General features: G+C 49.4%; 2 protein-coding genes across 2 annotated transcripts in view; both read right to left on the bottom strand.

The window, feature by feature from the left end:
* Positions 1–24: 24 nt before the first annotated feature.
* On the bottom strand, positions 25–13,493 carry CCN4 (cellular communication network factor 4). Its single transcript, XM_061569007.1, has 5 exons — positions 13,045–13,493; positions 5,467–5,875; positions 2,589–2,852; positions 1,796–1,998; positions 25–672 (listed from the first exon to the last, which is right to left on the bottom strand). Exons 1-5 carry the CDS (start codon positions 13,099–13,101, stop codon positions 373–375), a joined length of 1,233 nt encoding a protein of 410 aa, XP_061424991.1. The 5' UTR covers positions 13,102–13,493; the 3' UTR covers positions 25–372.
* Positions 13,494–18,949: 5,456 nt separating this feature from the next.
* TG (thyroglobulin) overlaps positions 18,950–26,522 on the bottom strand; it is a 111,430-nt gene continuing 103,857 nt past the window's right edge. Inside the window, 5 exon segments of the mRNA XM_061568933.1 lie at positions 18,950–19,471; positions 22,434–22,627; positions 23,314–23,454; positions 24,100–24,207; positions 24,440–24,630. Coding sequence (XP_061424917.1) covers positions 19,317–19,471; positions 22,434–22,627; positions 23,314–23,454; positions 24,100–24,207; positions 24,440–24,630 — 789 coding nt within the window. The 3' untranslated portion in view covers positions 18,950–19,316.

The raw sequence follows: 26,522 nt of genomic DNA, 5'->3' as shown, positions 1-26,522 counted from the left end.
AGTGCAAACATTCGTTACATAAAATATGTTAAAGCACCAGTTGTTTAATAAACATCTAAATATAAAACCGTTTACACATGCTTAGCATTTATATTATCATCTAGCTTTAACACAAAGCTTTTCAGTCACACACTACCCTCTGGTGAAAGAACACTCCCATCACTGTAGTTGTTGATTCCCAAACCTGTGATCATGTTGGTTTTCGAATCTCAATACTGAAGTGTCTGTAGAGTAATAAACAAAGAGCACATGTGAACCTCAGGGAGACACTGAGGCTTTACGCCATCACCCCCCTCTTCTATAAATGCGTGCCGTTGTCAAAACAGTAAAAGTGTGGTCAAAAGCAATTTCACATTCCTGGTCATGGACGGCTCAGTTTTCAATCCCGTTGAAACCATCGTGGTTTCCTAAGTCGGCAAAGATGTCGTTAGGGTTCCGGCAGAGCCTGTGGCATCGGCATGAGTTGATCCACATGAGCTGCCACTTGGTTCGCGTTCCGTCGGGGCAGGTAAACTCGGCGCTGATGGTGGCGGTGCGGTACGGGTCGCAGCAGCGCCCGTCGCGGCAGCCCCCGCAGAACTTGAACAGGTAGCTGACGACGCTAGTGCAGCCGGACAGCTCGAGGCGCACGGGGTGTCGCGAGCGGTACTCCCTCTGGCAGCTGCGTCCCTCCTGCGAGCACCGGCACGGTCGTTATACACCCCAGGGCAGTTCTGCAGGTTAGGCCGCCTCGCAGGCCAACATAATATAATGCATTGAAGGTAATTTTTAGTTTAAAAAGAAATACAGCTTAATTAGGGAGTAAGGCTATGGTCTCCAATGTGTTTTGGTTTGACCGCGTCTTGTTAGTCATGTCTGACGTTGAACTTTAGAAGCTCCCAACATTTGTACAGCCTGAAAATACGTTAGCTATACAGCACAACCATGAAAACCTATGCAGTAAGTCGATGTTTTGTTACATAAAGCTGAATGTACCATCACTACCCAAAATGGATGACAGTGTGCTCATCAGAGTACATCTAAAAGTGATATTTTTAGTATTTCTCGGTTTCTTTTGTATGGCATTGGGGTGGGGGGGGGAAGTAAAAGTTTGGGTAGATGTCAGAGTTGCATGTTAAGGTCCTTCAACCAATCCAAGCAGGCAGTCGACGCTGTATGGATTACAGGGATACCCGCCAGGGTGTGTGGGATGGCACACTCGTCGGTGATGTTTTGATGCTTTGGGCATCGGAATTATTCCTGTTTATGGTGGCACAGTGGTAACACTTGTGCCTCAGAACAACAAGAGCCAGGGTTTGATTCCTGACTTGGGTGACTGGAGTTTGTTCTAGCCCTGTTCTGCATGGGTTTCCTCTGGATTCTTCGATTTGTTCCCATAGCTAAAATAATATACTGGTAACTGGTATTGGCTAAACATTCCAATGCTAAAACATACCTGCAAATTACTCAATTGGGGTTACACTTGGCAATATCGCCCGCTACTGTGAAAAATGGGCAGGACCCTACTGAAAACGTGTCTCGAGTCAGAGTAGCGCTTTCCTGAGTAAGAAAAGCTTCATAAGTAATCGGTTTACATATTCTCCAACCCTGCCACTTAATGATGTTATGAATGATTACCTATAACTGCCCAGGTGAAATATGTATTGCCTGCTTGGTGCCTATCTGGATGCAATACAGGTTGCCCACCTAGATAATGATAAAGTGGTGGATGCCTATCTGAATGCAGTGCCAGGTTGCTCACCCACACCTCGCGTGGGTTTCCCCGCCTCGATTCGGTGCGGGTCGAGGTGCCTACCCGGATGCTGTGCGTTCCGTTGGTCTCGCAGGGCCGCACGTAGCAGAGGCGGCGCTCGCGGTTCATGCTGCAGGCCGCGTTGTGGTTGGTGATGCGCGTCGAGATTCCCAGGCCGCACGTTTCAGAGCACGGGCTCCACGATGTTGTCTGCACCAGACAGTTGCTCCTCCACAGGGTGTCTTCCTCGCGCTCGTCTCGGAACACTGCCAGGAGGTTAACGGTGAGCACGTCGGTTAAACAGAAACACTGTCAAGTCCAGTTTGCCGACCAACGTACGTACCATGGCAGCATCCCATTGTATTGTCAACTTAATTCAGATTTCGCAAACTATATCAAGGTCTATTTGTAATTTAAGGATTTTTCATGGGAAGTATTTCTAATTATTTAGGGGCAGGAGGGTGGCGCCGTGGTAACTCTTGTGCCTCGTCAGCAATAAGGCCCAGGGTTCAATTCTTGACTGCTGTGTATTTCTGTACGGAGTTTCTTCTCCACCTCTCCAAACCCCTCATAGCAAAATAAACATGTTGACTGGTATCTGCAAAGCATAGCAATGTTGCAAAATTATCTGAAAATTATTCCATTGGGATTACAGATAGTGGCATCAGCCCAGACTACAAAAAGTTAACAGGACCCTCCTGAAAAAGTCCTGATGCTCTATCGGGCTTTCGTGGGCAACAAGCATAAAGTAAATAACATTTCGAAGCAGATGACTTCACGGGCAAGGCGTATTTAGGAAACTTTTCCTTTTGGGGTCGTGTAAATTGGCGCATGTTATTTCACTCGCCGTGCCTACCTGCCAGAGCGAGGTGCTTGGGCACGGACTTCCTGATCTTGGCGCGGATGTCGTCGCAAACCCAGCGCTCGCAGCACTTCCCCGGCACGGCGACGCGCCGCGGCCGCTGGCACCACACAAGCGGTGGGCGCGACTCGTGCGTGCACACGGGCACGCAGCCGATGGCGCCGTTCACACACGTGCACCGGTAGCGGCAGCTCTGCTGGAACGTCTGCCCGTTCTGGTAGTGCTCGCCATTGAGGCGGCAGCCGACGCCGATGATGTCTGTCGATCGATCGTGCCGGAGGTCGTGCGCGAGGTCGTGGGCGATCAGAAGCAGGATAGTGCATGAGAAACGGACTGGTTAAAGTCGGCATGGGTTTCTCCTTCAGGATTTTGCATGGTAACTTACACAGGAAATATTACAGGTACAGACTTGTTTTAAAAAGTTCAACGTGCAGCCCTGAAATTGCTTGCTCACACCACTGCTGGCAGAAGGACCTCCACCACAGGGAGGTCTAGAGAGAGCCCCTCTTGAGGGTATTTCACCTACCCTTCCATTTTGGCCAAATGTCTCAGAAGAGTGGGAGTACCCACACTACCCCAACACATGTGAGCTGGCGACGACCAACTCTGGTGTGCCCACATTTACTGCTGGGTGGACAGAGGTTTGTGGATTAAAACAAAAATGCCCATTAGTTCAACAGCCACGCCAGGAGACTGAACCAGCATCTCCTTTGATTCCAAACTAAGTATGCTGGCTAACCATTACACCAGGACAGCATTCCTTCAAAAGGTAATTGGAGTTTAGGTTACATGCTGTGTACAAGGTGAAAAGTTTAAAACATAAATAAAAAACAATTATGTTTTAGTTAACAATCTTGAATACCAGTTTTAAATACAAAACAAGCACAACCACATGTATTAAGATATGCCCAACTATAATGATGCATCGGCCAACATTTTCTCTCATGTCAAACTGCATGACAATATCTCAGCCTGCACATGAAAGGAACCCATATATGAGTGTGTCGTCTATTGTGGTCAAACCCTGCAACATTCCAGTGGTGTAGCAGAGTATATGGCCAGCAAAGCAGTCTTCTAAGTCAACAATTACTCTGTACATACAATGAAACGCTGTCCATGCAAGGCAATAATAGCAATAAACAACCACAACCAAATCTTGAACAGTACCATTTGTCGGATGCCTTTAACCAATGTTGTTTCTTTCTTTTCTAAAAGGAAATTTGAGGTACAGCCCCGCAATTGCTTGGTCTTGCCACTGCTGGCAGAATATCCTTCGCTAGAGGCTATTTGGTCTCCTCTTCCACGTTGGTCAGATGTGTTGGAAGAGGCGGGTGTACCCACACTTTACCCCACCGCAAGAGAATTGCCAATCGACCAACTGTGGTGTGGGAATCGGAGGTGCAGGGGGAGGACTGAGAAACCCGCACCATTGTTTCTACTGCCACTCCAGAAGATGGAGTCGAACCGGTGACCTCTGCATCTCCACGTCCAGTATGCTAACCACTACACAGTGGCGGCTCCCTATGAAATGGAAAACAAACCCTCTCAAAACTGTTGCGTTTTTTTTCTTCTATATGCTGTAAAAAAAAATGCAGGCAATAGCTATGGTAAATATTGGCATTTTTACGACAAGGCCTTTGTAACAAACATAGGGGTTGTCTGCTGAGTTTGTGTAAATAACCCTGAGTTCATCATAAGCAAGCTGTTTCCATGGTGAACTCAAATATCCGTGGCCTAACGCAGCAACAAATATGGATCCTAGTGGTGCTGCATTACCCACTTTCGCAAAGTAAAAAATCAGAACCTCGACGTCGAGCAGTGCTCCGCCGGGAGAACGCAATGTTCAAGGGCGAGTGCAAGACTGACTTAGCGGACTCGTCGTGCCTCGGGGCCCCTGGCCACTGGCGTGATGTTATGCGGCTTGGCAAACGGCCAAAACCTGTTTGATGTTCAAGATAGATGGACCCACAGAAAACGCCCGAGGAGAGTCGATGCAAGCTCGACTGTAAATTCCTAAACGGGAGTCATGTGCATGCTATGAAGGACCGCACTTCATAACCTACTGCGGTTTTATAAATACGAAACTAAATTGGCACCTGGGCCCTATTGGTTTTCACAGACAGAAGTGCAATTCACAGGAAGGTTTGTCGTAAGACCTTCCCAGGTTTTGAAATATGCTTTTTCAGGTGTGCTGGCTGCTTAATAGATGTAATGTCCATAGACGTAACAGATAAATGTTTATGATATACTGAACAATCATTCACTTGAATGCATGAAGTTAACTTTCAGATTAAATCTGCGGCCTCATTGGAGCCTTCACATGTAAAATGACATGTCACCCCAGCACATGTGAATAATTTCCCAGTGTTAACCATTGCACACGTGTTGATCTTAAATCCCCAATTTAACATTTTCATTCGTCGCATTTCAAGAGAGCTCTTGAAGGTTGTTTTGTATATAACTTATGTGATTGGTAAGGGCACAGTTTGGGTTCAAATGTAATGAAATTATATGTTGTTTGGATCACTGGCCCTCTAGTTTAACAGAGATAAACCTTCCAGGTATTCTAAAATTAAAAATACTAAGAACATTGCAGCTTTCAATATCCACCGTCATTAAACATTTCAACGTCAATAAAAACAGTTGAATTCTTTAATGACAGGCGCGACTTTTTTTAACGGTGGCCAAACCTCCCAAACATTAAACGGCACCTTCGTAGCGCAATCCCGCAAAGTCGCGTTAACACGTGGGCCGGCGGAACCCACTTAGTGGCCGCAGCGGCGGCCTGGAGGGTTTATCTCGACCACCTGCTGTTAGCGCTGGTGCACAGGGGATGGGGGGGGGGGTAGAGATTGCAAAGGGTGAAACTTACATGCACAAACGCCTATCTCGTACCTAGGTCTGTCCCCGGAGTAGTCACAGTAGAGGCCCCTGTGATAGTCGCACGTGTCTGCCTCGGTGCAGCGCTCTCCGCCCTGACGCGCGCACGTCTTGCAGCAGCCACAGCCGTCCGTCACCAGGCTCACGCCCGGAGGGCAGCGCGGGGGCAGCGCGGGGCACCGGCAGGGCCACTCGCAGAACTGACGGCGCTCGGACGGGTGCAGCTCGTTGGACGGTGCCTGCGGTGCCTGCGGCGCCAGCGCTACCGGAATTTGCGTGGTAGAAGAAGAGGTGGTCGATGAGGTGGATGAGATCAATGAGGTGGATGAGGTGACGCTGCTCTCCACCGTAGACTCGGCCGTCCCGGTCATGTTGCCCACGAAGGCGCCCACCATGCAGGCCTGCCGGAGACAGTTTAGTTGCACTGGGTGAGAACTCAAATGAATAGGATAGTCTTAATTGCCAGTGACCTGTGCCACCAATTTGACAAAAGCAAAGCAAATTTAAACAAATCTACAAAAATCACGAAAGGTGACATTTTGAGTGATGGCCCTTCTTCATGGCACGTCTAATTGATGATGGTGTGTTTAAAACATTAACATGCAAATAACTGCATTTTGAAATGACCCAAGCAATGGGTGTAATTGTGTCTTTGTTTTGAAGTATTTCAGTATCAACTATAAAGCAGTCATTAAATCCTGACTCACCTTTTTGCTACTGCGTGAAATTTCGTTTCACATTACACGCAGCTCACGTGTAGTAGAGTATTCCACTGGGTAAGATGTGCTAACCAGGCAGTCCCTTTACATCATACACACACATTCACCAAGCCCAGCACTAGTACTCCGCAATACTCCATCAGCAACGTAAAACTTAATGGATATGGGAACATTCATATTTTCAAAAGCGCTCAATTTAGATTACTGCAATAATATTATTAAGCTTATCATATTTCCTTTTAAGTTGGAAGTTTATCTTTAATGGCATTTGCTAGTGATAGAAGATGGTAATGGTCGCTTCAAACACACAAGTTTAATCGGTTGATCTTGTTTTGTATTTTTTTACCCTCTTTCGTGAGACTGGGCAACAATGACGCGAAACATTCCTCCCAATCTTGAGAGCAGCAGGGGGAGGTTTGGGGCATAAACGGGCCCCGAGTTGGACGGGTTCAGCACTTGACGTCCGTCTGTAGCAGCAGCACATGATGCACGATCGAGCAGGGGACGCGGTCACGCGTGGAAGCGGGTGGTATCCCCGTAGTCACGTGTGTTTTTTTCCGGGTCCTCCGCTTTTTCCCCTCCACATTTAGAATCAACACCACGGCGTTTAGAGTATTTAGCTGCTATAAATGTCCACGTGATAAGCCACTTTGTCGAGCCATCATTTGTGGCCAGGTTGCTTCTGAAAAAGAGCTGTGGAGCTCAGTGGGCCTTACCTCCTAAAATAAAAAGTTAAATAGTTAGCTCTACCGGCAAACGGTTCCCGACGATTGTCGGCGAGATCGCAGATAGCATCTGCAAAGTTCGCCCCCCACTTTGTCACGGAAATAACAGTTCTACTGCACGAGCTGTGGTAAATCTACGTGACTACCCGTGCCCTGCTGTCTCTTTGTAAAGGTTTTCTCTTAGCGCCATCGGCATGTCCAGTGGCCTCGACGGAAAGGCGAAAACGTCGTACTCAAATATACTGCACCACGTTTCGTACAACGCCACTTCGGGGTGCCCCTCATTCCACTCCATTCATCGCGCACAGTCGGCCACGGACCGTTACGGCCAAACGTGTGACCTCTCAACAGCATTCGTATAAACCGCTCTTGCTTGCCATACACCGGCTTCGAGTAATTTGTTTGAATCACGCATTACTGGGGGGGGGGGGGGGGGCGAGTGACCACTGTGTCACTCAGCCCGATAGAAAATGTTGGGGTGTGCGGGCACCCGTGACACCGCACAGTGGCCGAGCCCTTGCGATCGACCAACTCGCAACTTTGCAGCGTGTTTTGCATCTGCCTCCTGTGGGCTTTTTAAATAAAATAAAAAGTCTATCAATGTGATGCAGATGAAGATATTGGAACGCACCTTGACCGTTCAGAGGTAGTCCATATTCTAGAGAATGCATAACAGCGGGGAATCAAAGTTGTCCATTCCTCGATTCCGGCACGCTGTTCCCACGTTACTAACAATCTCCACCATGAGGTATTAGCTGTGCAAATCCTCTGCACACATGGTCATAGATTTTAGAATGCGTCGTTCAAATCGGCCCTGGGTGTTTCACAGCATTGTTGAGCGTTTGCAATAACGTTGCTGATTTGCCTGTGCACAAAGCATCGCATTGCTGAGGAATCGATCTGAAGATCGCACTCGGCATCAAGATCAGCCGTGGATGGACTCGACACCACCTACCTCTCCGATCCCCCATACATACTCCAACGTCTTAACCACGTCTAAAAATAGTGTTCCTTATAGCCATACTATATAGTGCAAACACATTGTGGGTGTCTCTGAGCCATATCTAAGAACCCGTCGGTGTCTGGGCCATGTCTAAACGTGTCTGTGCTCTGAAGGGGTATTGCCCAAAACGTCGTCTATTATATATTTCAATTTAAGGCCACAGTGTTATTGACGGATGTTGAGGTTTCCTGTTCTAATTTTCGCCTGTGCACCACTGGCAACGCAGTATCACCAAACAATGGGTTTGAACACGGCGCGTGTGCAGATGTCTCGCGCGTATCGTGAACGTGCGCTCGCGGTGTTCTGTTGGCCGCATCGTGGCTCAACGTCGGCTTGATCACTCCCGCTCACGGGCGAGGCCACCCACGCTCGCTGCGCCCATTTGCGCCGTTGCATTGCCCGGGCCCAATGAACAAGTCGGGCCCTGGTCCCCTCGCGGACCGCGTGCGACCAGCGGCGGAGGACCCGGGCGGTGCCGGACCTCACCGGCAGGAGGCGCCACGCACAGTCACTTCGCCTCCTTGGCGCTTCGGCGGTTGCCAACTATCCGGGCTTGACCCAGATAGTCTGGGCAGTCGATGGGTTTAACACGCAGGCCTTTCGCGACAAATATCCATTTCGTAAGTTTTGTCACGTAAACAAAAGTTGCCAATTAGTAACTCCTTCAGCACACCGGTGTGTTGGAGAGTAGCATCATCAGGCGATTAGCCAGAAATGTGTCAGAAAGACTTCTTAATCATTCTGATCTAACCCCCCAAAAAACCTTGATCTGGGAGTTGATGTTTGTATTTGTGGTGCCAATAATTGATTTCTACTAAGATATGGTATCGGGATTGTCTTGAACTTTATTGCAGTAGGCTGCACAGTATCGATGACAGAACTAGGCCGACTGATAATTGTGTCCGGGTTTGCTTTGTGGAAAAGGTGGCGACCCCATACCACGCTCCAGAAACGATTACACACACACGATGGATTGCTGCTGCATGAAGGCACGACCACTGTAGAGATGTGCTGATGTGGAGATCATATCATTGTGGCATCGTAGGACCTTGAGGAATGGTGACAACTTGGAGAGACCATGCAGTGGATTGATCATGGCTGACGATGGCACGCTTCAAATCTATGCATGCAGACGCTTAGTCTCGTGTGCCATACGTGTTCTCACATATGACATGAAAATGACAATTATCGAATTGGGCCCTGCGGCAAGGAATTAAATGTGGGGCCGCCTATCCAATTCAACCCCTCCCCTCTGGGTCCCGGCGCAGTTGCACCGCCTGCACACCCAAGAGCTGCAGCACTTCTTGTTAGGTACACATCACATGACCATTCTCGTTCTCAAAGCTGTCTCCACGTTCTTGCCCGCGTAAGTATCCCGATTGTTCATTTGAAGCTTTCGTAACTGCAGGAATCCATACTCTTTGGTTCTATCGGTAAAGTCACGTAGGTAGAAATAAAATAAATCACGACGTTTCGATCGCAACACAAGCGATCTTTTTATTATTATTTTATTTCTACCTACGTGACTTTACCGATAGAACCAAAGAGTATCCTGCTTGTGTTACGTATTCACGCATAGGCATCGCTTGTTGTTGAAGGAGTTATACTAACAATACTTTTTCAGACAGAGTGGACACAAATAAAAGAAATGGCCCTGGACTGTATGGAATTCTGCAAAACGAATCTACAGGGACACCATACTCCAAAGATCAATCATCCATCACCCCTCAAGCTTTCACAGCCGACAGCTATGAGCAAGAAGTGCACGTGATGAGTTATGCAATGCAGCAGTGGAGATAATTGCACATGAACAAAGGAGGCGTGGAAGGAAGATGGAATTCAAATGAACCTTGATCGCTTCATGCAAATTGACGTCATGGAGCAATGCGTGTAAGAGATGCAATGGCTCGGCTTGCAATACATTAGAAACAGTGACGTGCAACGTTTATGACAAAAGACCACCGTTTATGAGTTGTCGCAAGGAAGCAAGTTCACAGATTGAAATTCTGCACTGAAAGTCACAGGGGCAGAGGCAACATCTGCATGCACTTAGCACACGATAATCAACCGAGGTGGGTGCAACTGTGAAGTTAAATAATAGAATAGCGTGTGAATAGTCTGTGTACTTTTCGATTGCCATGGCTACAAAAATATTGACCACTAATTTAAATGAAATACAGTTGATGTGTTCGTGAAAAACAGAATCAAGGGGAAATGGGAAGTCCATCACGTCATGAGGGCAGCCTACAAGAGGTTGGGAAAAAATATACCTGTGGAGTGGAGACCGAGAGAAGGCAAAGAGATGTGGGGGGAAGACAGCGGAAGGGACGGTGACGAGACATCTCAGAGTTGGGAGGCCACGGCTGGACAATGAGGACTAAATGTAAAGAATGGGAGAAAATAAGAAGAAAGTAAGGGAGGCCTTTCCCCAGAATTGGGAAGTTACAGATGGACAACAACAACAGCTGATGACCTGAATTTCTGGAGCAGTCACCCAGTCAATAATTAAACTAACTCATTTTAATTACTGACTGCCAGTAATAACAAAGCTTGTGGTTTTGCACCAATCTGCTTTTGATGACATCTCACGAGCCACGCGTGGCACACGTGAGAGCAGTCCACGAGCCACATGGAGTAATTTCACTCACGCACTCGGTAACATTGAAGCAGCGACTGGCGGCAGCTTTAGCAACTGCCCCCACACCAAAGCGGCCAAAATAACACAAGGGGACACAGAGTTGACGCGCCATGAACTCACGCAGCATCAGCAGCACAAGCCGTGCGCGCTGGTTTGCAATCCAAGCCTGAATATGCACCTCACGCACCGATAGCTGTCAACCCATTATCAGTGCTGCCCCACTTATTACAGACCAATTCAGACCTTATTGGTCACTCCGTGATCTTTTATAAATCTCTCTCTTTTATAATTCATCCTACAAAGTCCCATCACAAGGGAGAAACACAAACACAGACAAAACAAATGCCCCTATTGAAGCGGCTGTATGCCGAAAGGACCTGAAAGCTCAATTCCCCTGTACAAGAATACGGGTAAACCGTATGGCTTGAGAGGTATGCGAACCTCATCCCAGTCTACCGTGCTTCTCAATATGCCCAGGCTGAGGTTATGACTTGATGTTGCTGATTAGATTAGAATTATATGCAAAAATCACTATGAATTGCGTAATCATTTATTTTAACTGCAATCGCTGATGCACTTACAGCTCTCATCATCATTATTAATCGCCATGGCCAATCCACTGCTGAATGAAGAACGTCCCCAAGCCGTCGCCATCCCTCACGGCCCTGAGATGTAACGATCCGTCTACGAGCTGATCTCATGCTCCGTCTCCTCCACGTAGCCCACTCGGACGCATTCCATTCCTTGGCTTCCACTCCGTCATTTGTCTTCGCCACTGCCCTTCACCACTGCCCTTCACCACTGCCCTTCATCACTGCCCTTCATCACTGCCCTTCATCCTTCACTTCCAGCGATGACGTGTCCGGCCCCAAGTCCACTTAATGTTTTCACCAGCTTGGACTGCCCCCCCCCCCCGTCTCTAGCCCGCCTCTATAACCCGCGCGATTACACTGCACGTGAAGATAACGCGTGGCCATTCTCATGCGTGTTGGTATGAACGTCCAGAGTGAATCTTCATTATTAAAACAGCCCATTGGTATATTTACAAGGGTTATCTTTTGTTTAGACTGCGCATCGTGATGCGTGTATTCAAGTGTACACACAGTAACTGTGTGGGAAGCGGTAGTGTAGTGGTTTAGCGCGCTGCGAAACGAACCCGCTCACGGCCAACATCAGTGGCGATTTTCTAAACCGGTCCTGGGTCTCCCCTAGGTCGACTCAGCCTCAAATTGGTACCTCGTGTGTAAACATCGCCACTGGGGAAACAAAGGAGGCCAGGCGTGGTGTTGGCCACCCACCCCCTCGTGTGCCGTGCCGGCCTTCATAGGTGCCCGCTAACAGCGCCTGCCCCAACAGTCTGTGAAGACGATGTCTTTGTCCGATTCACACAGTGATACAGACTGTATCTACATTCGCAACGCAGACAACTGAACGGCACAAGTAGTCCACTTACTGCAGCTGCAGGCTGCCACCCAAGTGCACACAGATCTTCACCTGAACTCCACCACCACCATCATCAGCCATGATCACTCCACCGCTGGATGACCCCCCCCTCTCACACGCCGCCCCACGTGAACACCGCGAGTATCACCAGCAGGGCTGCATGTTCACACCAAACTCTCTCTCTTCCCTCCGTCTTGCCCTGCTGGGCGAGTGCTGTTAGCGAGCGCCTATTAAGGCACGAACGGGTGGGGTGGGCGTGCACCACACACAGCCGCCTTTGTCTCCCCAATGTCGATGTTTACACATCGCGCCGGTAAGGTTGACTCGACCAAGGGAGAGGAACGGCTCCTATTCACACATCACTCACGACTGGTGATGTATCTCCATTCAACTCAGATTGCCAGCTATGTATTACGTCAATGCGCTACCCGCAGTGCATCACAACAAAGACAAAGATCACCCGAATAGCGTAAACAGACTTGTTGGGGCAAGTGGTGAGCGAGCACCTATGAAGGCATGCACGGGTGGCCAGCCCCACACCCGTGCCGCCTTTGTCTCCCAGTGGCGCCCGTGGCGATGTTTGCACACCGCACCCGGTACCCATTTGAGTCCGAGTCGACCTAGAGGGAGCCTCAGAACCGGTTCGGATATTCCTCACGAGTGTTGGCCGTGAGCGGGAATCGAACTCGGCTCGTCTGGTTCGCAGCGCGCTAACCGCTGCACTACCGCTCCCCACATCCCGAATACAAAGACACAACACACACAACACACAAACCACACACACACAACACACACGCAAACAACATACAACACACACACACAACACACACCACACACACACACCACACACAACACACACCACACACACACGCACCACACACACACCACACACACAAACACAACACACACCACACACGCACCACACACACACCACACACACACACACACCACACACACACACCACACACAACATACACCACTCGCACCACACACACACCACACACACACCACACACACGCGCGGTATTCTCCTCGATTCTCACCTGGAGCGCGACCACCACGAGCAGAAGGAATGAGTTGGACTCAGAATTCCGTCTCATCTCGCGTCCAGGATCCCCGCACCATCCGCGCACCGCATAACGTGGAGGCGCACGCTGCTGATGCTGCTGCTGCTGATGATGATGCTGCTGCTAACGATGTTGCTTGCAGATGCCGCCAATAAAAAAAACACACACGAAACAATCTCTTCGCACTTGGGGTCAAATTGAGCCGTCTGCGCAAAACTTCGACCACGGGCAAACACAAAGAGCAGCCGGCTCATGTGTGAACCTCCAGGGGGTGGGAGTGTGTTGTGTGGAGCTCATGCAGTCGACGAGGAGAGCGGGCGCGCAGGGCACCTGGATGGAGAGTGGGGATGATGTTGTCCGCTGTCTGCGGCGGCGGGGTGCGTGGACAACCGCGACTCTTCCCAAATGCGAAGAGGCGCCGCGCTCAGCTGCATCGGAGTGATAATTGTTTGGAAGGGAGACCGCCCACAGACCCGCCTCCTCCTCCTCACGCAGCCACACACGGCCAGAACCGCCCAGCCAACACTCAGCTCCCAGCCCTCACCCACCACCACACCTCCCCTATCCCGATCACCCTCTCTCTTTGGCTCACATTCCCCTATTACCACTCGCACCCACACTCCCCTATCATCCCTCCAGCTCACAAACTGCCCAACTGGAGGCAATTCAGTGTTATCGGTAATTATGCTGTGACCACCGACACGCCGAGCTGTTGGCTAAACTTATTCTCACAACTTAGGTTGAGCGCATTCACGATATGCGTCGGCTCTGCCGGTCTTTGCCTGTCCTCCACTCACTCGGGAGCAACGAACGTCCGGATTATTTCGACGAAATGGATGCTCAGAACTTGAGCACACAAACCATAGAGGGGACAACTCCACTTGTTTTTTTTTATCACGTAAACAATGAATGTTCTGTACGTAGCCAAGCGTGCTACAGCACCTACACCCAAACCAATCGCTTCGTTAAACTTTCCAAAAATGTTACTCGTGTCAAGATCTGTATAGTTGTTGGGCGAGATTGACTCAGAAATATGTTCAGAAACAAACAGGAACGCACATGCGTTATAAAAGGCATTGGCCTCGCGTGTAAGTTCGAGCCAACGTACAAAACAAAAAGATGCTCCCTCGTTGGACTGGTTTGTCAGCTTGTTTCGGATTGAAACTCGGACTTGTTTAGCTGCCCTGGCGGCAACCGACAGCGATCGCTGTCAGCTTCGTCTGTCTCCTCTCGCGGTCTCGCCACGAGTTGCCAACTTCACATTGGCACCGAACACCGACCTTGCACGAAGGGCAGCTGCACGCGGATTGTAATGTTGAAATACGCATCTAACAACGCAAATGTTGTAAACACATCAATGGTTATGCCAATGTTGTCCTTCAAGGTGCGTATGCCGAACATAAAACCGTGTTTTAAAACATATATTATGAGGAATTGATACAATGTACATGGATAGGGCCTTCCAAAAACCTGTTCACGGCCAGGATAATGTCTCCACGTGTTTAATCCACGCAGATGTGCACAGGGCGATCCAACTATAGATAACCCACGGATTAATTCTAGATTTGAAGCTTTCGTGACTGCAATAATTCATACTCTTTGGTTTTTTCGGTAATGTCACGTGGGTAAAAACCAAAATAAAAGACACCCTTAAGCGGTTGTGCTTTCGCTACGTTGTCCCCACCTTAAGAAGGACGCTTGTGTTGCGCCCGAAACGTCGTGAATAAATGTAGTTGTTTTCATTTATTTTATTTTTTACCTACGTGACTTTACCGAACAAACCAAAGAGTATGAACCCACGGATTGTTAACGGCCCTCTTCTAGACCTCCGATTGAATATTGTGAGAGCGATGGGTCCGGTGTCTCACAGAGGAGGAACGCTCTTGCACGCGTTTAGGGTGTTGAACTTTGCTGGGGAGACGTGTGGGAGCTTTGAAATAAAATTGTCGTTTTCTCTACGATTTCTCGATATTATCTTAGCGGGGTATCTGTCAATGGATCGCAACGTATACATTCTTCGAATGCACGTGTTAGCGATCCAGTGCTTTTGGGGGATACACCTGCGGCGCGTGATTGTATCCTATCCCAGGGCTGTGACAATAACGCATCAATCAACGTCTTCGGGAGATGGTTGCCGATGCAAACGCGGGGATGGTCACTCCCAAGACAGCGACATCCAAGGTTAGACGCCTGTGATCGAATCGGCAGCGGAGCTTCGGCTGGATAGTGATGGGATGTGTCGATGCAGAACGTGGGGGCTACATGGTGGCCGGCAAGAAGGTGGTGCAGCAAAACCAAATCGTGTCCTGTACTGTACTTCTATGCTTCCACCTTCTATGCCCACTGCCTGAAACCACCAACCCAACCTGAGTATTGTCTGCTTAACACGAAGGCTGTCGCCACCAATATCATCCAGTAGCCCCCACAGTCCAGACGGTGCGGGGAGGGCCTCACCCAGCAGTGGATTGACACACAAGGCGCTGTTCATGCTGTGCACGCACCTCCCATGAGCCACGGCTGACTCCGTGCGCTTCACCGAAAGAGGTTCAACATCCACACGCACGCACGCGTGGCAGGGGATGCATGTGAATCCACGAGAAACGCCGCGAAGTCGGTAACGCAATGACGCGGTGAAGTGAGTACAGCTGGAAAATGGATCGCCAATGACGACGACAACAGCGCGACTTGAAGTGGGGGCATGGAACCGCATCGGACCCCACCCCCCCTAGGAAAGGGCACTTGTAGGAGGCTGAAGAGCCCCTTGTGAGGAGGGCTGCACACGCATGCCTCTGCGCGCAACCCCCCCCCCCCCCCCATCGCAACGTAGCCGGCCACGTTCCTGTAACCCCCTGGGGAGAATCGATTCTTATCCGAATTGTGCACGCCACTGAGGGTGTTTTCAAACGGTTTAACTTGAAAGCACGGAGAGCTCAGCCCCGTGGTGTCGTGTGTGTGGGAGGCAGGGATGGATGATCAGCACGCCTTTCTTAATTCGAAGAAAGTTGGCGTCACATTCTACACCGGTGGCGGTGTTTTGTTTTTAAGTTCGCGAGTAAACACCCGGAACCGTCGAACACAAATAAATGCGCCCGCACGCAACTGCTGCGGTTAAGTTGAATCCGCAGACACGGAGAGGCGAGCCCGTGTGTGTGTGTGTCTGTTTTCATGACTGTAGGGGGCTGAACACAATGTACAAGTACTCAGGTACACCACGATCAGACAATTGGCACGTGGCATGTGGTGGTGTGCGTGTTCCACGCCTCTTTCAAGACGCCCAACCAGTGCGGAAGAGTAGGCCAAGAGCCCTCGAGAAGGGCCCTCTCTCTCTCTCTCTAGAGCCTATCCGCCAGCAGTGGAGTGAGCAAGACATTTCAGGGCTGCGCCTTTACCGTTTAATGTATCTTGATGGCTGACGCAGACTCCGAATCCCTGGTTAGACTCGCGAGTGGAGCCACGGCAGCGCGGTCACTGTTTTCATTCTCTCGTGCCGGCGCCTTGCCAGGAACAGAGCAACATACGTGGCACACACCTCGAAGGCGAGGCGAGCACACGAGAGCGCGTCTTGTGCGGGCGGGCAGCCCTTCCTCAACGCTCAAACAACGAAATCGCCTTCAGCCGGCTGCACCTTTAGCGCCGCCGCTGCGTTTTGCTTTCGGCTCGGTCGTTGGGCTTGCGGGCCCCGGTGACTCTGGCAAAGTGGGTGACCACCGTCTGAGTCTGAGTCGTCGCCGACGGTAGCGGACTGCTCCCGACAACGAGAGCAGAGACAGGGAGAGAGAGAAAGGGAATGGGGCGGCAGCGCGGGAGGCGGAAGATGTCATCAAACAGAAGCTGCAGATTCATTCTAGATTTGAAATTCCTCACAGTGGCTTGTGTTGTGTGTGTGTGTTTTGTGTGATTATAAAGTGTGCGCTTACGTGAATTCATCATCAGCCATGATCTATTCACTACTGAGTGCCATTTCTCTTTTTTTTCGATCAGAGGAAACAAGAAGATGCTCGGTGTAGTCGGCACTTTGCTTCGTTCATCATTTAGTTTTTTTTAATGCTTTGCTTTATGTAAACCCACCCCCCTTTTTAAATTAAAGGTTTAAACAAAATATTTCTCGCTCTGCTCTCCTTACCCCTTCCCTCTCTCTCTACCCCCCTCTCTGCCCCCCTCTCTCTCTACCCCCTCTCTCTCTCCCTCTCTATTTTTTAACTATGACAAGTGCTGCATCTGCACGCAGCCCTTCTCGCAGTCCAACGGCCTCCGACGGGTAGCTCATATCAGCATGCAGAGCTCTCCGTCATCTGCCACCGCGTACACGGCCTCCTCCAGTGGCCACTGCTCCTTGAAGGCCGGCACGGCGTGGGTCATCCGCGCATGGCGGAACTCCAGCCACACCCTGGCTCCCGATCTTGCGATATTATGTTTTGTGAATGAAGCGTTAATACCGTAAGGTGGAGCGGTGGCACAGTGGTGAGTGTGTTATGCTATTATGAGCTCCGCGACCTACATTTAATTCGCAGCGATAGTTAACGTGAGAGACGAAACACTCCTTCACTGCTCCAGCCCACCACACCCCCGCATTTCACCAACCCGCACTGACCAGCTGGATGAAATATAAAAAAGATTAACTAAACTGTAAACAATTTTTATTTTACCAGGCAAGGCCCACTCAGCTCCGTAGCTCTATTTCAGAAGCGACCTGGGCACAAATGATAGCTCAACAAAGTGGCTTATCGCGTGGAAATTTATCGCAGCCGAATACTCTGAATGCACTTTTTTTTAATGCGGGGGGAAAAACCGGAGTAACCCGGAGAAAAATCCACGTGACCACGGGGAGTACAAGCAAATTACAAAAATACAACAGGCGTCAAGTTCGGGATCGAACCCACGACCTCCTGTGTGTCAAGCGAGGTGGTTAACATTTCACCCCGTGACACCTTGACTAACACAGCGCAGGGACACCTCCAGAAAGCAGTGAATTCATGAAGGGGCTGTAAATGATTCGTGAATATTGTTTGTAGAATGTATCTATTTTAGCCGAATGCAAAGTTTCATATTTGCACGCTTCCTATCCATGGATTACAGCCAGTAACACCGCAGTATTAAATCAGATTAGTCTCACCATTTGGCTCAATGTCTCATATTGGCCACCTCTCAAAACATGAACCTGAGCGTGCCAAGCGCCCACGAATCTTTCGACTTGCCACTGATTCACATTCTTTTTCTCCAAGGGTGGAACGGACGAACCTTTGTGCGCATCACCGAGCAGCTGATATGTTACGAAGTTGTTCACTTTGTTGTCAAGTAGTGGATATCACAAACCACAAAGAGAACACAAGTATGAGTCCATAGGTCTGCAGAACAAGCCAGGTTCATCTGCATCTAATTTTATGGGGGGAAATAATATTCACGAATTAAATATGCGGCGTTTAAAATAAATTTGGTTTCGAGTCAAGCTCGTAAATGTTCCCTCCCTTGCCACGCCATGTGTTTTTAGTTTTTTAGCACAACCCCGTATATTTCATTTCCATGTAAGGAATCATCCTTCCCATTAATTACCAAGCAGCATGTGCAACATCACTGATGTTTATTAACCTCCTTGCCGAATGTTGGAAAAAGTTTTACTTAAAACACACACACGTGCTCACGAAACTATATTTGACATTGGAATTTGAATTCCTTTGGAATGTGCGTTCTTTTGAAACCCAAATGTTGACACAGTATCAGCTGATGTAGTTTTGAGAGACTCTTGATCACCGACGGTTCTTCTTGAATCAATCGAGGCGCTGTGTTGCTCCGAGCCACTTGTGGGTGCGGCCACAGCTCTTTGCAGGAGTCTTGCTTTTAGAACACCGGCTGCACCGCAAGTGACAATCTCAAATAAACATGGTGAATTGCAAACATTTTTATTCAAACATAACGGACAGTACAGAGGCTTTTTTATTTAAAGACGAGGTGCCAGAGACTCCGCGAGGGACGTTTTCGGTGCGTGTGGGATGACCGCCGGATGCCCGGGAAGTTATAGCCGCAGGACCTACCGCTAACCAAAAGTAAGCACCAACAGAAGCTCCCCATGAAAAACAAAAAGCAGATTATACGCAATCAACCCGGCATTTAAAAACATGTTTTACATTTCACATTCAAAAGTCCGGAGAGTAAAAGTTATCTGCAAAAATAGAAGTAGCTTATCGTGCGCCTAGTTTAGATCACGGCGGTGGTGGCGGTGACGCACGGTGGCACGGCGCTCGGTGGCGGGATCACACGTATGGCGCAGCGGCGGGTCGCTCCGTCGCCATGCTCCCCGTGACCGCTGCCCGGAAGTTGCTCATCTGGACCCGCCACTCGAGCAGGGCCTCCTGGCGCCACGCGTGGTAGTCCTCTCTCCACTGCCGCTCCACCTCGCCGATTCCTCCTGCGTGGAACATTCGTCCGTTAGGTTTTTTCGGTAAAGTCACGTAGGTAAAAATAAGCAATAAATAATAAAATAATAGCTATAATATAGAAATAAAATAATAAATCACGACGTTTTCTTGCAGTCAAGAAAGCTTCAAATCTAGAATTCGTCCATTAACTAATTTGCTCACTTGTATCGGGTATCATTATTATTATTGTGAGGGCTGAGCCCTCGCAAGCGTCTTCTTGTTATACCGTGCGTTGTGTCGCATGAATGTCAAATTGCTTGATCTCTGACATTCATGTCATACAGCAATCTGTCTAGCTTCTGCTGAGTTCATCGCTCCACATGCACAGGAGGTGCCTTCTCAGGCTAATACCCTCCTATCACGAGCACCACCAAGTCATTAGCCACGACCACTAGTCGTCATCCCAAATGACGCGCGTCACCCAAGCCCACTTACTTTTCCTAGCGGTAATTATGAAACCTCTAAATTGTGTATCATCTCGAATCCACCTCTTCCTGTCTCTCAGCCCAACTCCCAGCATGCACTTTTCCACGCTTACTTGTACACTTTTCAACTTTTGTTCCGTTTTTATTTGTCAATACGCGTGATTCGGATCCATGTCACAGCAGAAGAGTGAAGCAATTCAAAACATTGATTCAAAATGCATCAAAATATGTGCATAATAATCGGCGTTTTTAGGTTCGTATAGGATACGAGTAATGGGTTCACATCACCCCACACAAGCACCGTTACCAACGCCCACAATGTCAAAAAAAAGTAAGTTGAAATATAAATCATATTGTGCCCTTTAAGTCATGACAATTGATTGACTTTCCAGAGGGGTACATCCTTTCACCCATAGCAGCTGTACACACGGATCAGAAGACAAGTCAAGAGGCATCACATTGACTGTTCCGAAAAATAAGTGGGCTCGAGCAGGGCACGTCGCTGGGAGGGATCACACGGTTGGTGGTCAAGATTAACGACAGTGGCAGCCCGAGGAGGGAAGAACACGCCAGAGAAGGCATCCACGGCGGAGATGGAGCGATAAGATCGGCTCGTGTGCAAGTGTTGGTTGGATTGTTGCATCGAAAGAACGTGACAACAACGGCTTTCGGGAGCCTTTGTCCAGCAGTGTATAGATCGTGGCTGATTGATGATGATGATGATGATGAGTTAAACAGCAGTGGAAATCAACTTCAATGCAATTGAATTTGCGTGGTTACATGATTGAAAATGCAGCAATAAGGGCAGGCCAGGCCATCTCAGTAGCAAAAAAGTGAGATTGTCCTTCGATAACCTGTGCCGAGCATAGCTCTTCACACCTTGTCACCTCACTGCTGCAGAGTGCCTCTACAAGTGATGGTGGAATGTCCTTTCAAAAGGAAGGGGATTAGGACGTGACGTGGAAAAATGAAGAATTATACTGCACGAGCTCGTTCCGACACTCGTGAACACTTCATAACTCTGAGAATGAGAGGAATAATGTCGGCCTGGGTGGAGTTCTGTTCAGTGCAGGTCCTAGTCTGTCCCATCGGGTCCAAACCTCTTTGAGAAATATAACTCTTCAGCGTTTGTTCAGCAATTCCCACGCATTTTTAAAAGGTTAAATATTTTAGCCTCATTGCTGCAGCAATTCCAACTGTGCATGCCAATATTCAATAACTGCCACGTGCTTGTTAACAAACGCGCACACCTACTGAACGTGACAGGAAGAAATTCTGCATTAAAACAATAGTTTGTTTATATTTGAAAAAAAAACCTTTGCGCTCCAAGCTTTGGCCTTCTGTTCACAGCACGCAATGTGTTCAATGTCATGTCTTACATGTACTGGCATCGCATATGTCAATCGTGTCAAAGGACAAAAATTAGAAGCATTACGATAGACAAGACCAGGCAGAGGTCGTCTTCTTGGGAGCGGCAGTGTTCCGCACGAGAATAAAAAAAAAGAAAATCGTCTCCATGACAGGGCTGTGGAGACTCCGGAGAAATACCCTCACGGACAGATGTGCAAGACACGTCTCATATGCAAGGGGCAGATGTTAAATTAACAAACTGCGGCATTATCTGCCTCATGTAAGAACAAAAATATATATAAAGCCATTATGCATTCCATTGCGGCTTTACTTGACAGAATGCTTCATGTGACAGCCGGGCGTGGTGGTGCACGCCTGTAATCCAGCGCTTGGAAGTGACGGTTGCTGGATCACATCGACAATGATGCTCTCAAACCCGCTGGGCTGCAAGGTGGCCATGTGCAAGCAGAATTTTGAAACTTGTCCGTGTGAACCTTTTGAATGATATCCCTTGTTGTATTTGTGGATTTTCTCTGGGCACAAGTTTCCTCTTATATGCAATTCACTCCTTAAAATAGAATAGGTCAAACATCTCGATGGAAGACCAGCCTTGAAAAAGAGATCTAACATTCAGTAAGGCTTTCCTGGATAAATATAATTTGGTCGGCTGGTGCAAGCGGTAGAGGGTATGGGTTGCAATGGCAAGGTTACGAATTCAAATTCCAGTCAGGGGTCAACTCACCCTTTCAATCCGCTTGGGGTAAATAAAATGAGTACCACTCTGTGACCAGTGCTTATCCACCCAGATAATGTGTGGGCACAGAAACACTTGAGGAACACACGGAGAAATCCATTAACCCAGCCACGCAGGAGCACTGATGTAGTGGAATGTTGCACACCTTTTCCAGCTTTGCCCACGCCCAACCCCTAACGCAGCTCAACTAGATGAGCGAAATCCAAAACATCAAAGAGAGCTAAGAAACCCAATTTCTGGAGGCTTAACCAGGACACACCTCCAATAAGCAAAGCTGGCTACGTACGGTGCGAAAGAAGTTCATGGTGATCTGGCAGGACCAGAATATTTATTTATCCCGGAGTAATCCGATGAGCCGTAAAGATCTTTTTCTTTGGCCGCAACAGTCGCGCGAGTTTGGTAGCGTTGAAGGGAGCTCCTCACCTGTGGCGGCCATCAGAGGCTGGACGTAGTCCTTCCAGAAGGAGCACTCTCGCATCTTGAGGCCTCTGTGGTTGCGCATGCCCGCCCGCACCTCCTTGTAGAAGCCTCCGGCCTCGTTGAGGGAGAACCTGGGCCACGCTGGAAGGAGGCGGCTGCCGGCGCCACGCGCGTGTCTGTTCGGGAAGCTCGGGTCTCTGCATCGGCACGCGACACGAGCGCAGCGCCAGCACGCACGCCGCCGTGTGACTCTTCCACAGGAAATACCACGAACCCTCAGCACCGCGGATTACAATACTAATTACCATACACACCACTGGCCTCTGCAGAACACCACAGTTACACATCATCAGCACCATCGCCCATGATGTATCCACTGCTGGACGAAGGCCCCCCCCCTGAGCCGGCAGAACTCATGACGTTGTCCCGATGCATCCAGCGCCTGCACACGTGGCAATCTCGTTGCTCTATCTCCTTGGGGAACGTCCTTTGGGACACGTTCCGTTACTTGCCTGCCACTCGGTATTATTCTTGACCGCTGACCATCATCCCCCTCAGCCATGACGTGTCCTGCCCAAGCCCACGAATATTTCTTCAAAGTGCGCTCTCTAACCCACACGTGATGGCCTTTCTTTTCTCTCAATGCAATGCCAAGCGTGTACTTCTCCACGCCGATTCGTGCACATGTTATAGCTTTTGTTCATTTCCATGTCAATGTCAACGTTTATGTTCGTGATCCCTGTATCACAGCAGGTGAAAAATATTGCATCAAAAAGCATAAACCATTTATGTACCAATAAATTTTGATAGATATATGTGTACATTTAGGCGTAGTATAAATGCCTTTTCAGCGTGTAGCGTGGCGACCATGAGGATTCCTCACCCGGACTTCACAAAGTTGGCCAGGTACCCGATGAAGTGTCGAGAGAGTTGCTGCTCGGCCACGCAGAAGCGGCCCTTCCTCTCGGGGTGCAACGGCACCCCGAAGGCCAGCTGCGTGTCGCTGTGTGGCTCCCACTCCAGACTGTCGGGGGGGGGGGGACGGGGGCGGTGAGGAGGCAATGACGGTGACGACTCTCGCGGGGCACCGCTACGGAGAGCCACTGCTGTGTCCAGTGGAGTCGCGGCGTTGGCATGGCCCACATGTATTGTAAATGCTTCACAAATTTGCCGGATTGGTAGCAACATCGCCCCCTCCTGGCAGACTAATGCCCTTCTGCATGGCCAGTTCTGTATTCACCCTATGCTGCACAGGGGCAGCTGCCACTGGGGGTCCCCTGCTGCAGGTTGCCTGGAGACTTACTGCGTCGGAGGTGCGGTATAAATATTAAGTGATGACGCTTTGGCCGAAAAGCTTATCTACGGTGCGCTGGTTTTTCATTGCCAAGTTTTGCTGAATACCAGCTTTCTATGGGGTCAGTACCTCATCGCAACACAGCTTTACACAAAAATTGAATTTATATTGGATCATCTTTAGAAGCGTAATCGTTGTCGCCGATATAGAGACAGACAGACGGACAGAGCCAATGCACTGACGTGTTAACCTTGGCTAGGACATTCGAGTCTGCTCAGGCAGAATGCTGCAGAGGAACAGCTCGCCATCTGTGCCCCAAACAGGCGCTCACTGGGCCCTCGTTCACGGTGTCCGGTGCACAACGGGTGTGCGTACGTGTTCCACGACTGCGGCGTCGGCACGTAGTAGAGGAAGGCGTTCGCTTTGCCGCGCGAGGCCCACATCTCCGCCATGTGCACGGCAGGGCAGACCACGTCGTAGTCCCTGCCACCACGTACCATCAACGGACACAAAAAAAACATTCTGTTTTTTTTAAAGAACTTAACAAACTACGCGCAAGAGACACATTTGTCTCGCTCAGCACGCGCTTAACATCGCCGTGTATTTTTCTAAAGGGGTTATTTGTTTACGCCGCACTCTTGTCCAACGCCCGGCCGGGGCAGGCGGCCGTGGCCACCGAGCCGCCACCCGAGTCGGCAGCCCGCCGGACGCTCACCGCGAGACGTTGCTCAGGAGCCAGGACTCGTCGGCGGCGAGGGGAGGTGGGTCGGCGCCGTCTCCCCGCTTGTAGAACCACCGCACGGCGTCGCGCGCAAACGAGCTGTCCCCGGCGCCGCGCAGCACCTTCTGCAAAGCGACGTCGAAGCCGGCGCTGCTGTAGCTCATCGTGGTGAACCTGGGAAACACCTGGACAGCGCCCGGCGGGACGCGCGCAACGCCAGCGCACGCGTAGGTTTCAGGGCAACATCAGAATGTGTCCAGAAAAACTCATCTGTCACGGGGCCTTGTTAATAGGGGTGGTGGGGCATGTAAAACCACGGGTGGGGGTCACAAAACGTTCAGTGTTAAACAATCCGTAATCAAACGTTAAACACCGAACAGAATAATTCACAAACCGCTTTTCTCCATCGTGCATTCTGCTCTCACCGCCTGTGTAGATGGAGGAAGGCTGCGGCAGGCAGGTGGGGGGGGGGGGCTAAGCCGTTATCAGCCCCCACCCACGGCAGTCTGAGGCTGGTGAGTAAGAGCGGCGGTGCCGTGCCGGTGAGCGGCACTGCCGTGCCGGTGAGCGGCACTGCCGTGCCAATTGCCAATCGGAACCTCAGCTGCCGTCGTCATCAGTGACGCTAATTTACAACAATAAATATATTACATTAAATAGTTTGTAGATGATTTACACTCCAGGCATTTTGCTCTGAAGAAGGTATACGACCCAAAGCATCGGCCCAAGAGAGAATATGTCTTTGTACTGGAAGGCATTTGCAGGTGGTGACTGGGGTGCGCGTTAGTTGATTGTTGCTTGTGCCGTTGCTCACGCAATCCTTTATTTTATTTATTGTTCAGCTACTAACGTGGAGAAGATTGAAAAAAAGAGGTTAAATTGACCCAGTAATCATCTTAGTAACAGGACTGTTGTTTATTCCTTGACAACATTAAACAATATTAAACCACTATAATATAACATGATGATGATGATGATTTATGTCTCCACAATTCACTCCGCATCTGGCGAACATTTTTGGCCGGATATCAAGACGTGCCGTCATTCTGCGAAATGTTTGCCGTTCCTCCATCGTGACATCATCAAGGTCAAGGCTGATGGGTGACGTTGACAATGGATGAGACGCTCCATCTTAAAGAAAATGAGATGCTCCATCTCAAGGGATTATCCGGGTGAATTTTGATTCATCAAATAAGATACATATAGTGAACTTTCTAGTTAACAACAACACAACTTGTAACGTGGCGCTGCACAGACGAGCGGGAAGGCAGCCAGCAGGCGGCACAGACACTCGCACTAGCTCTGCAGTCCTCTACATATTAAGATGTCTTCAGCCAATAAATGAGTGTTTAATGAGTGACGATGATGGTGACGATGTTGATGCCTACGTAGGTGCAGCGAAATAAGCATAGACCGTAATTTTACACAGTGATCCAACCGGCGTTCGTACCAGTCAGCCTCATATTGCTTACATTTATTACATTTCCAGCAAATCACATTGTGAGAGCCAAAAGCTACAACGGCCAACACTTTGGCTGAAACACCTTGTTTATATGTTTTGAGATCTTGGCATGAATGCAATATTCTCATGTGTTTTAACCACTAAAAATGTATTAAATATCTACAGAGGAAACCTGGTGAAATGGATTAATATACAGTTCGACTGTATACGTGTTTTGCTGTGCACAGTTGGCACATTTTACTGAACATGAAATAATTAGTTGCAAAGGCATCGCTTAACTGTGGCTCAATTGTCTCCTACCATGCGGCCGACTGCTTGGTGCAGAGCTTGGCGGTTCCAGCCCGGCGGCCGCCGCGGTTATTACGGTGCGGCGTCGGGGACAGCTTCGTCTGCGCGATGCGCTCCGGCTAAATAGGCGCCCTCTTCCTCGCAGTTGACGTTAAAGATCCCGTGGCGTCATTCGCAAGAGTAGGCCTCTGGTGCTGCCCGTGTCATGGTCCAAAGTTGCGGGGGCAGAAAATGACCGCCAAATTACAATTGGAATATTAATCGCAGTTGTCGCCCTCCTACTGCAATACACTTGGCAGGAACCTCCTTGAAAAGAGTCACGGGACT

The sequence above is a fragment of the Lethenteron reissneri genome, chromosome 42 (genome assembly GCF_015708825.2).
Source record: "Lethenteron reissneri isolate LAM-NWPU_2019-01 chromosome 42, ASM1570882v1, whole genome shotgun sequence".
NCBI classification, from domain to species: Eukaryota; Metazoa; Chordata; class Hyperoartia; order Petromyzontiformes; family Petromyzontidae; genus Lethenteron; species Lethenteron reissneri.
The sequence above is the reverse complement of the archived record's forward strand: the minus strand, read 5'-3'. Positions and strand labels throughout refer to the sequence as shown.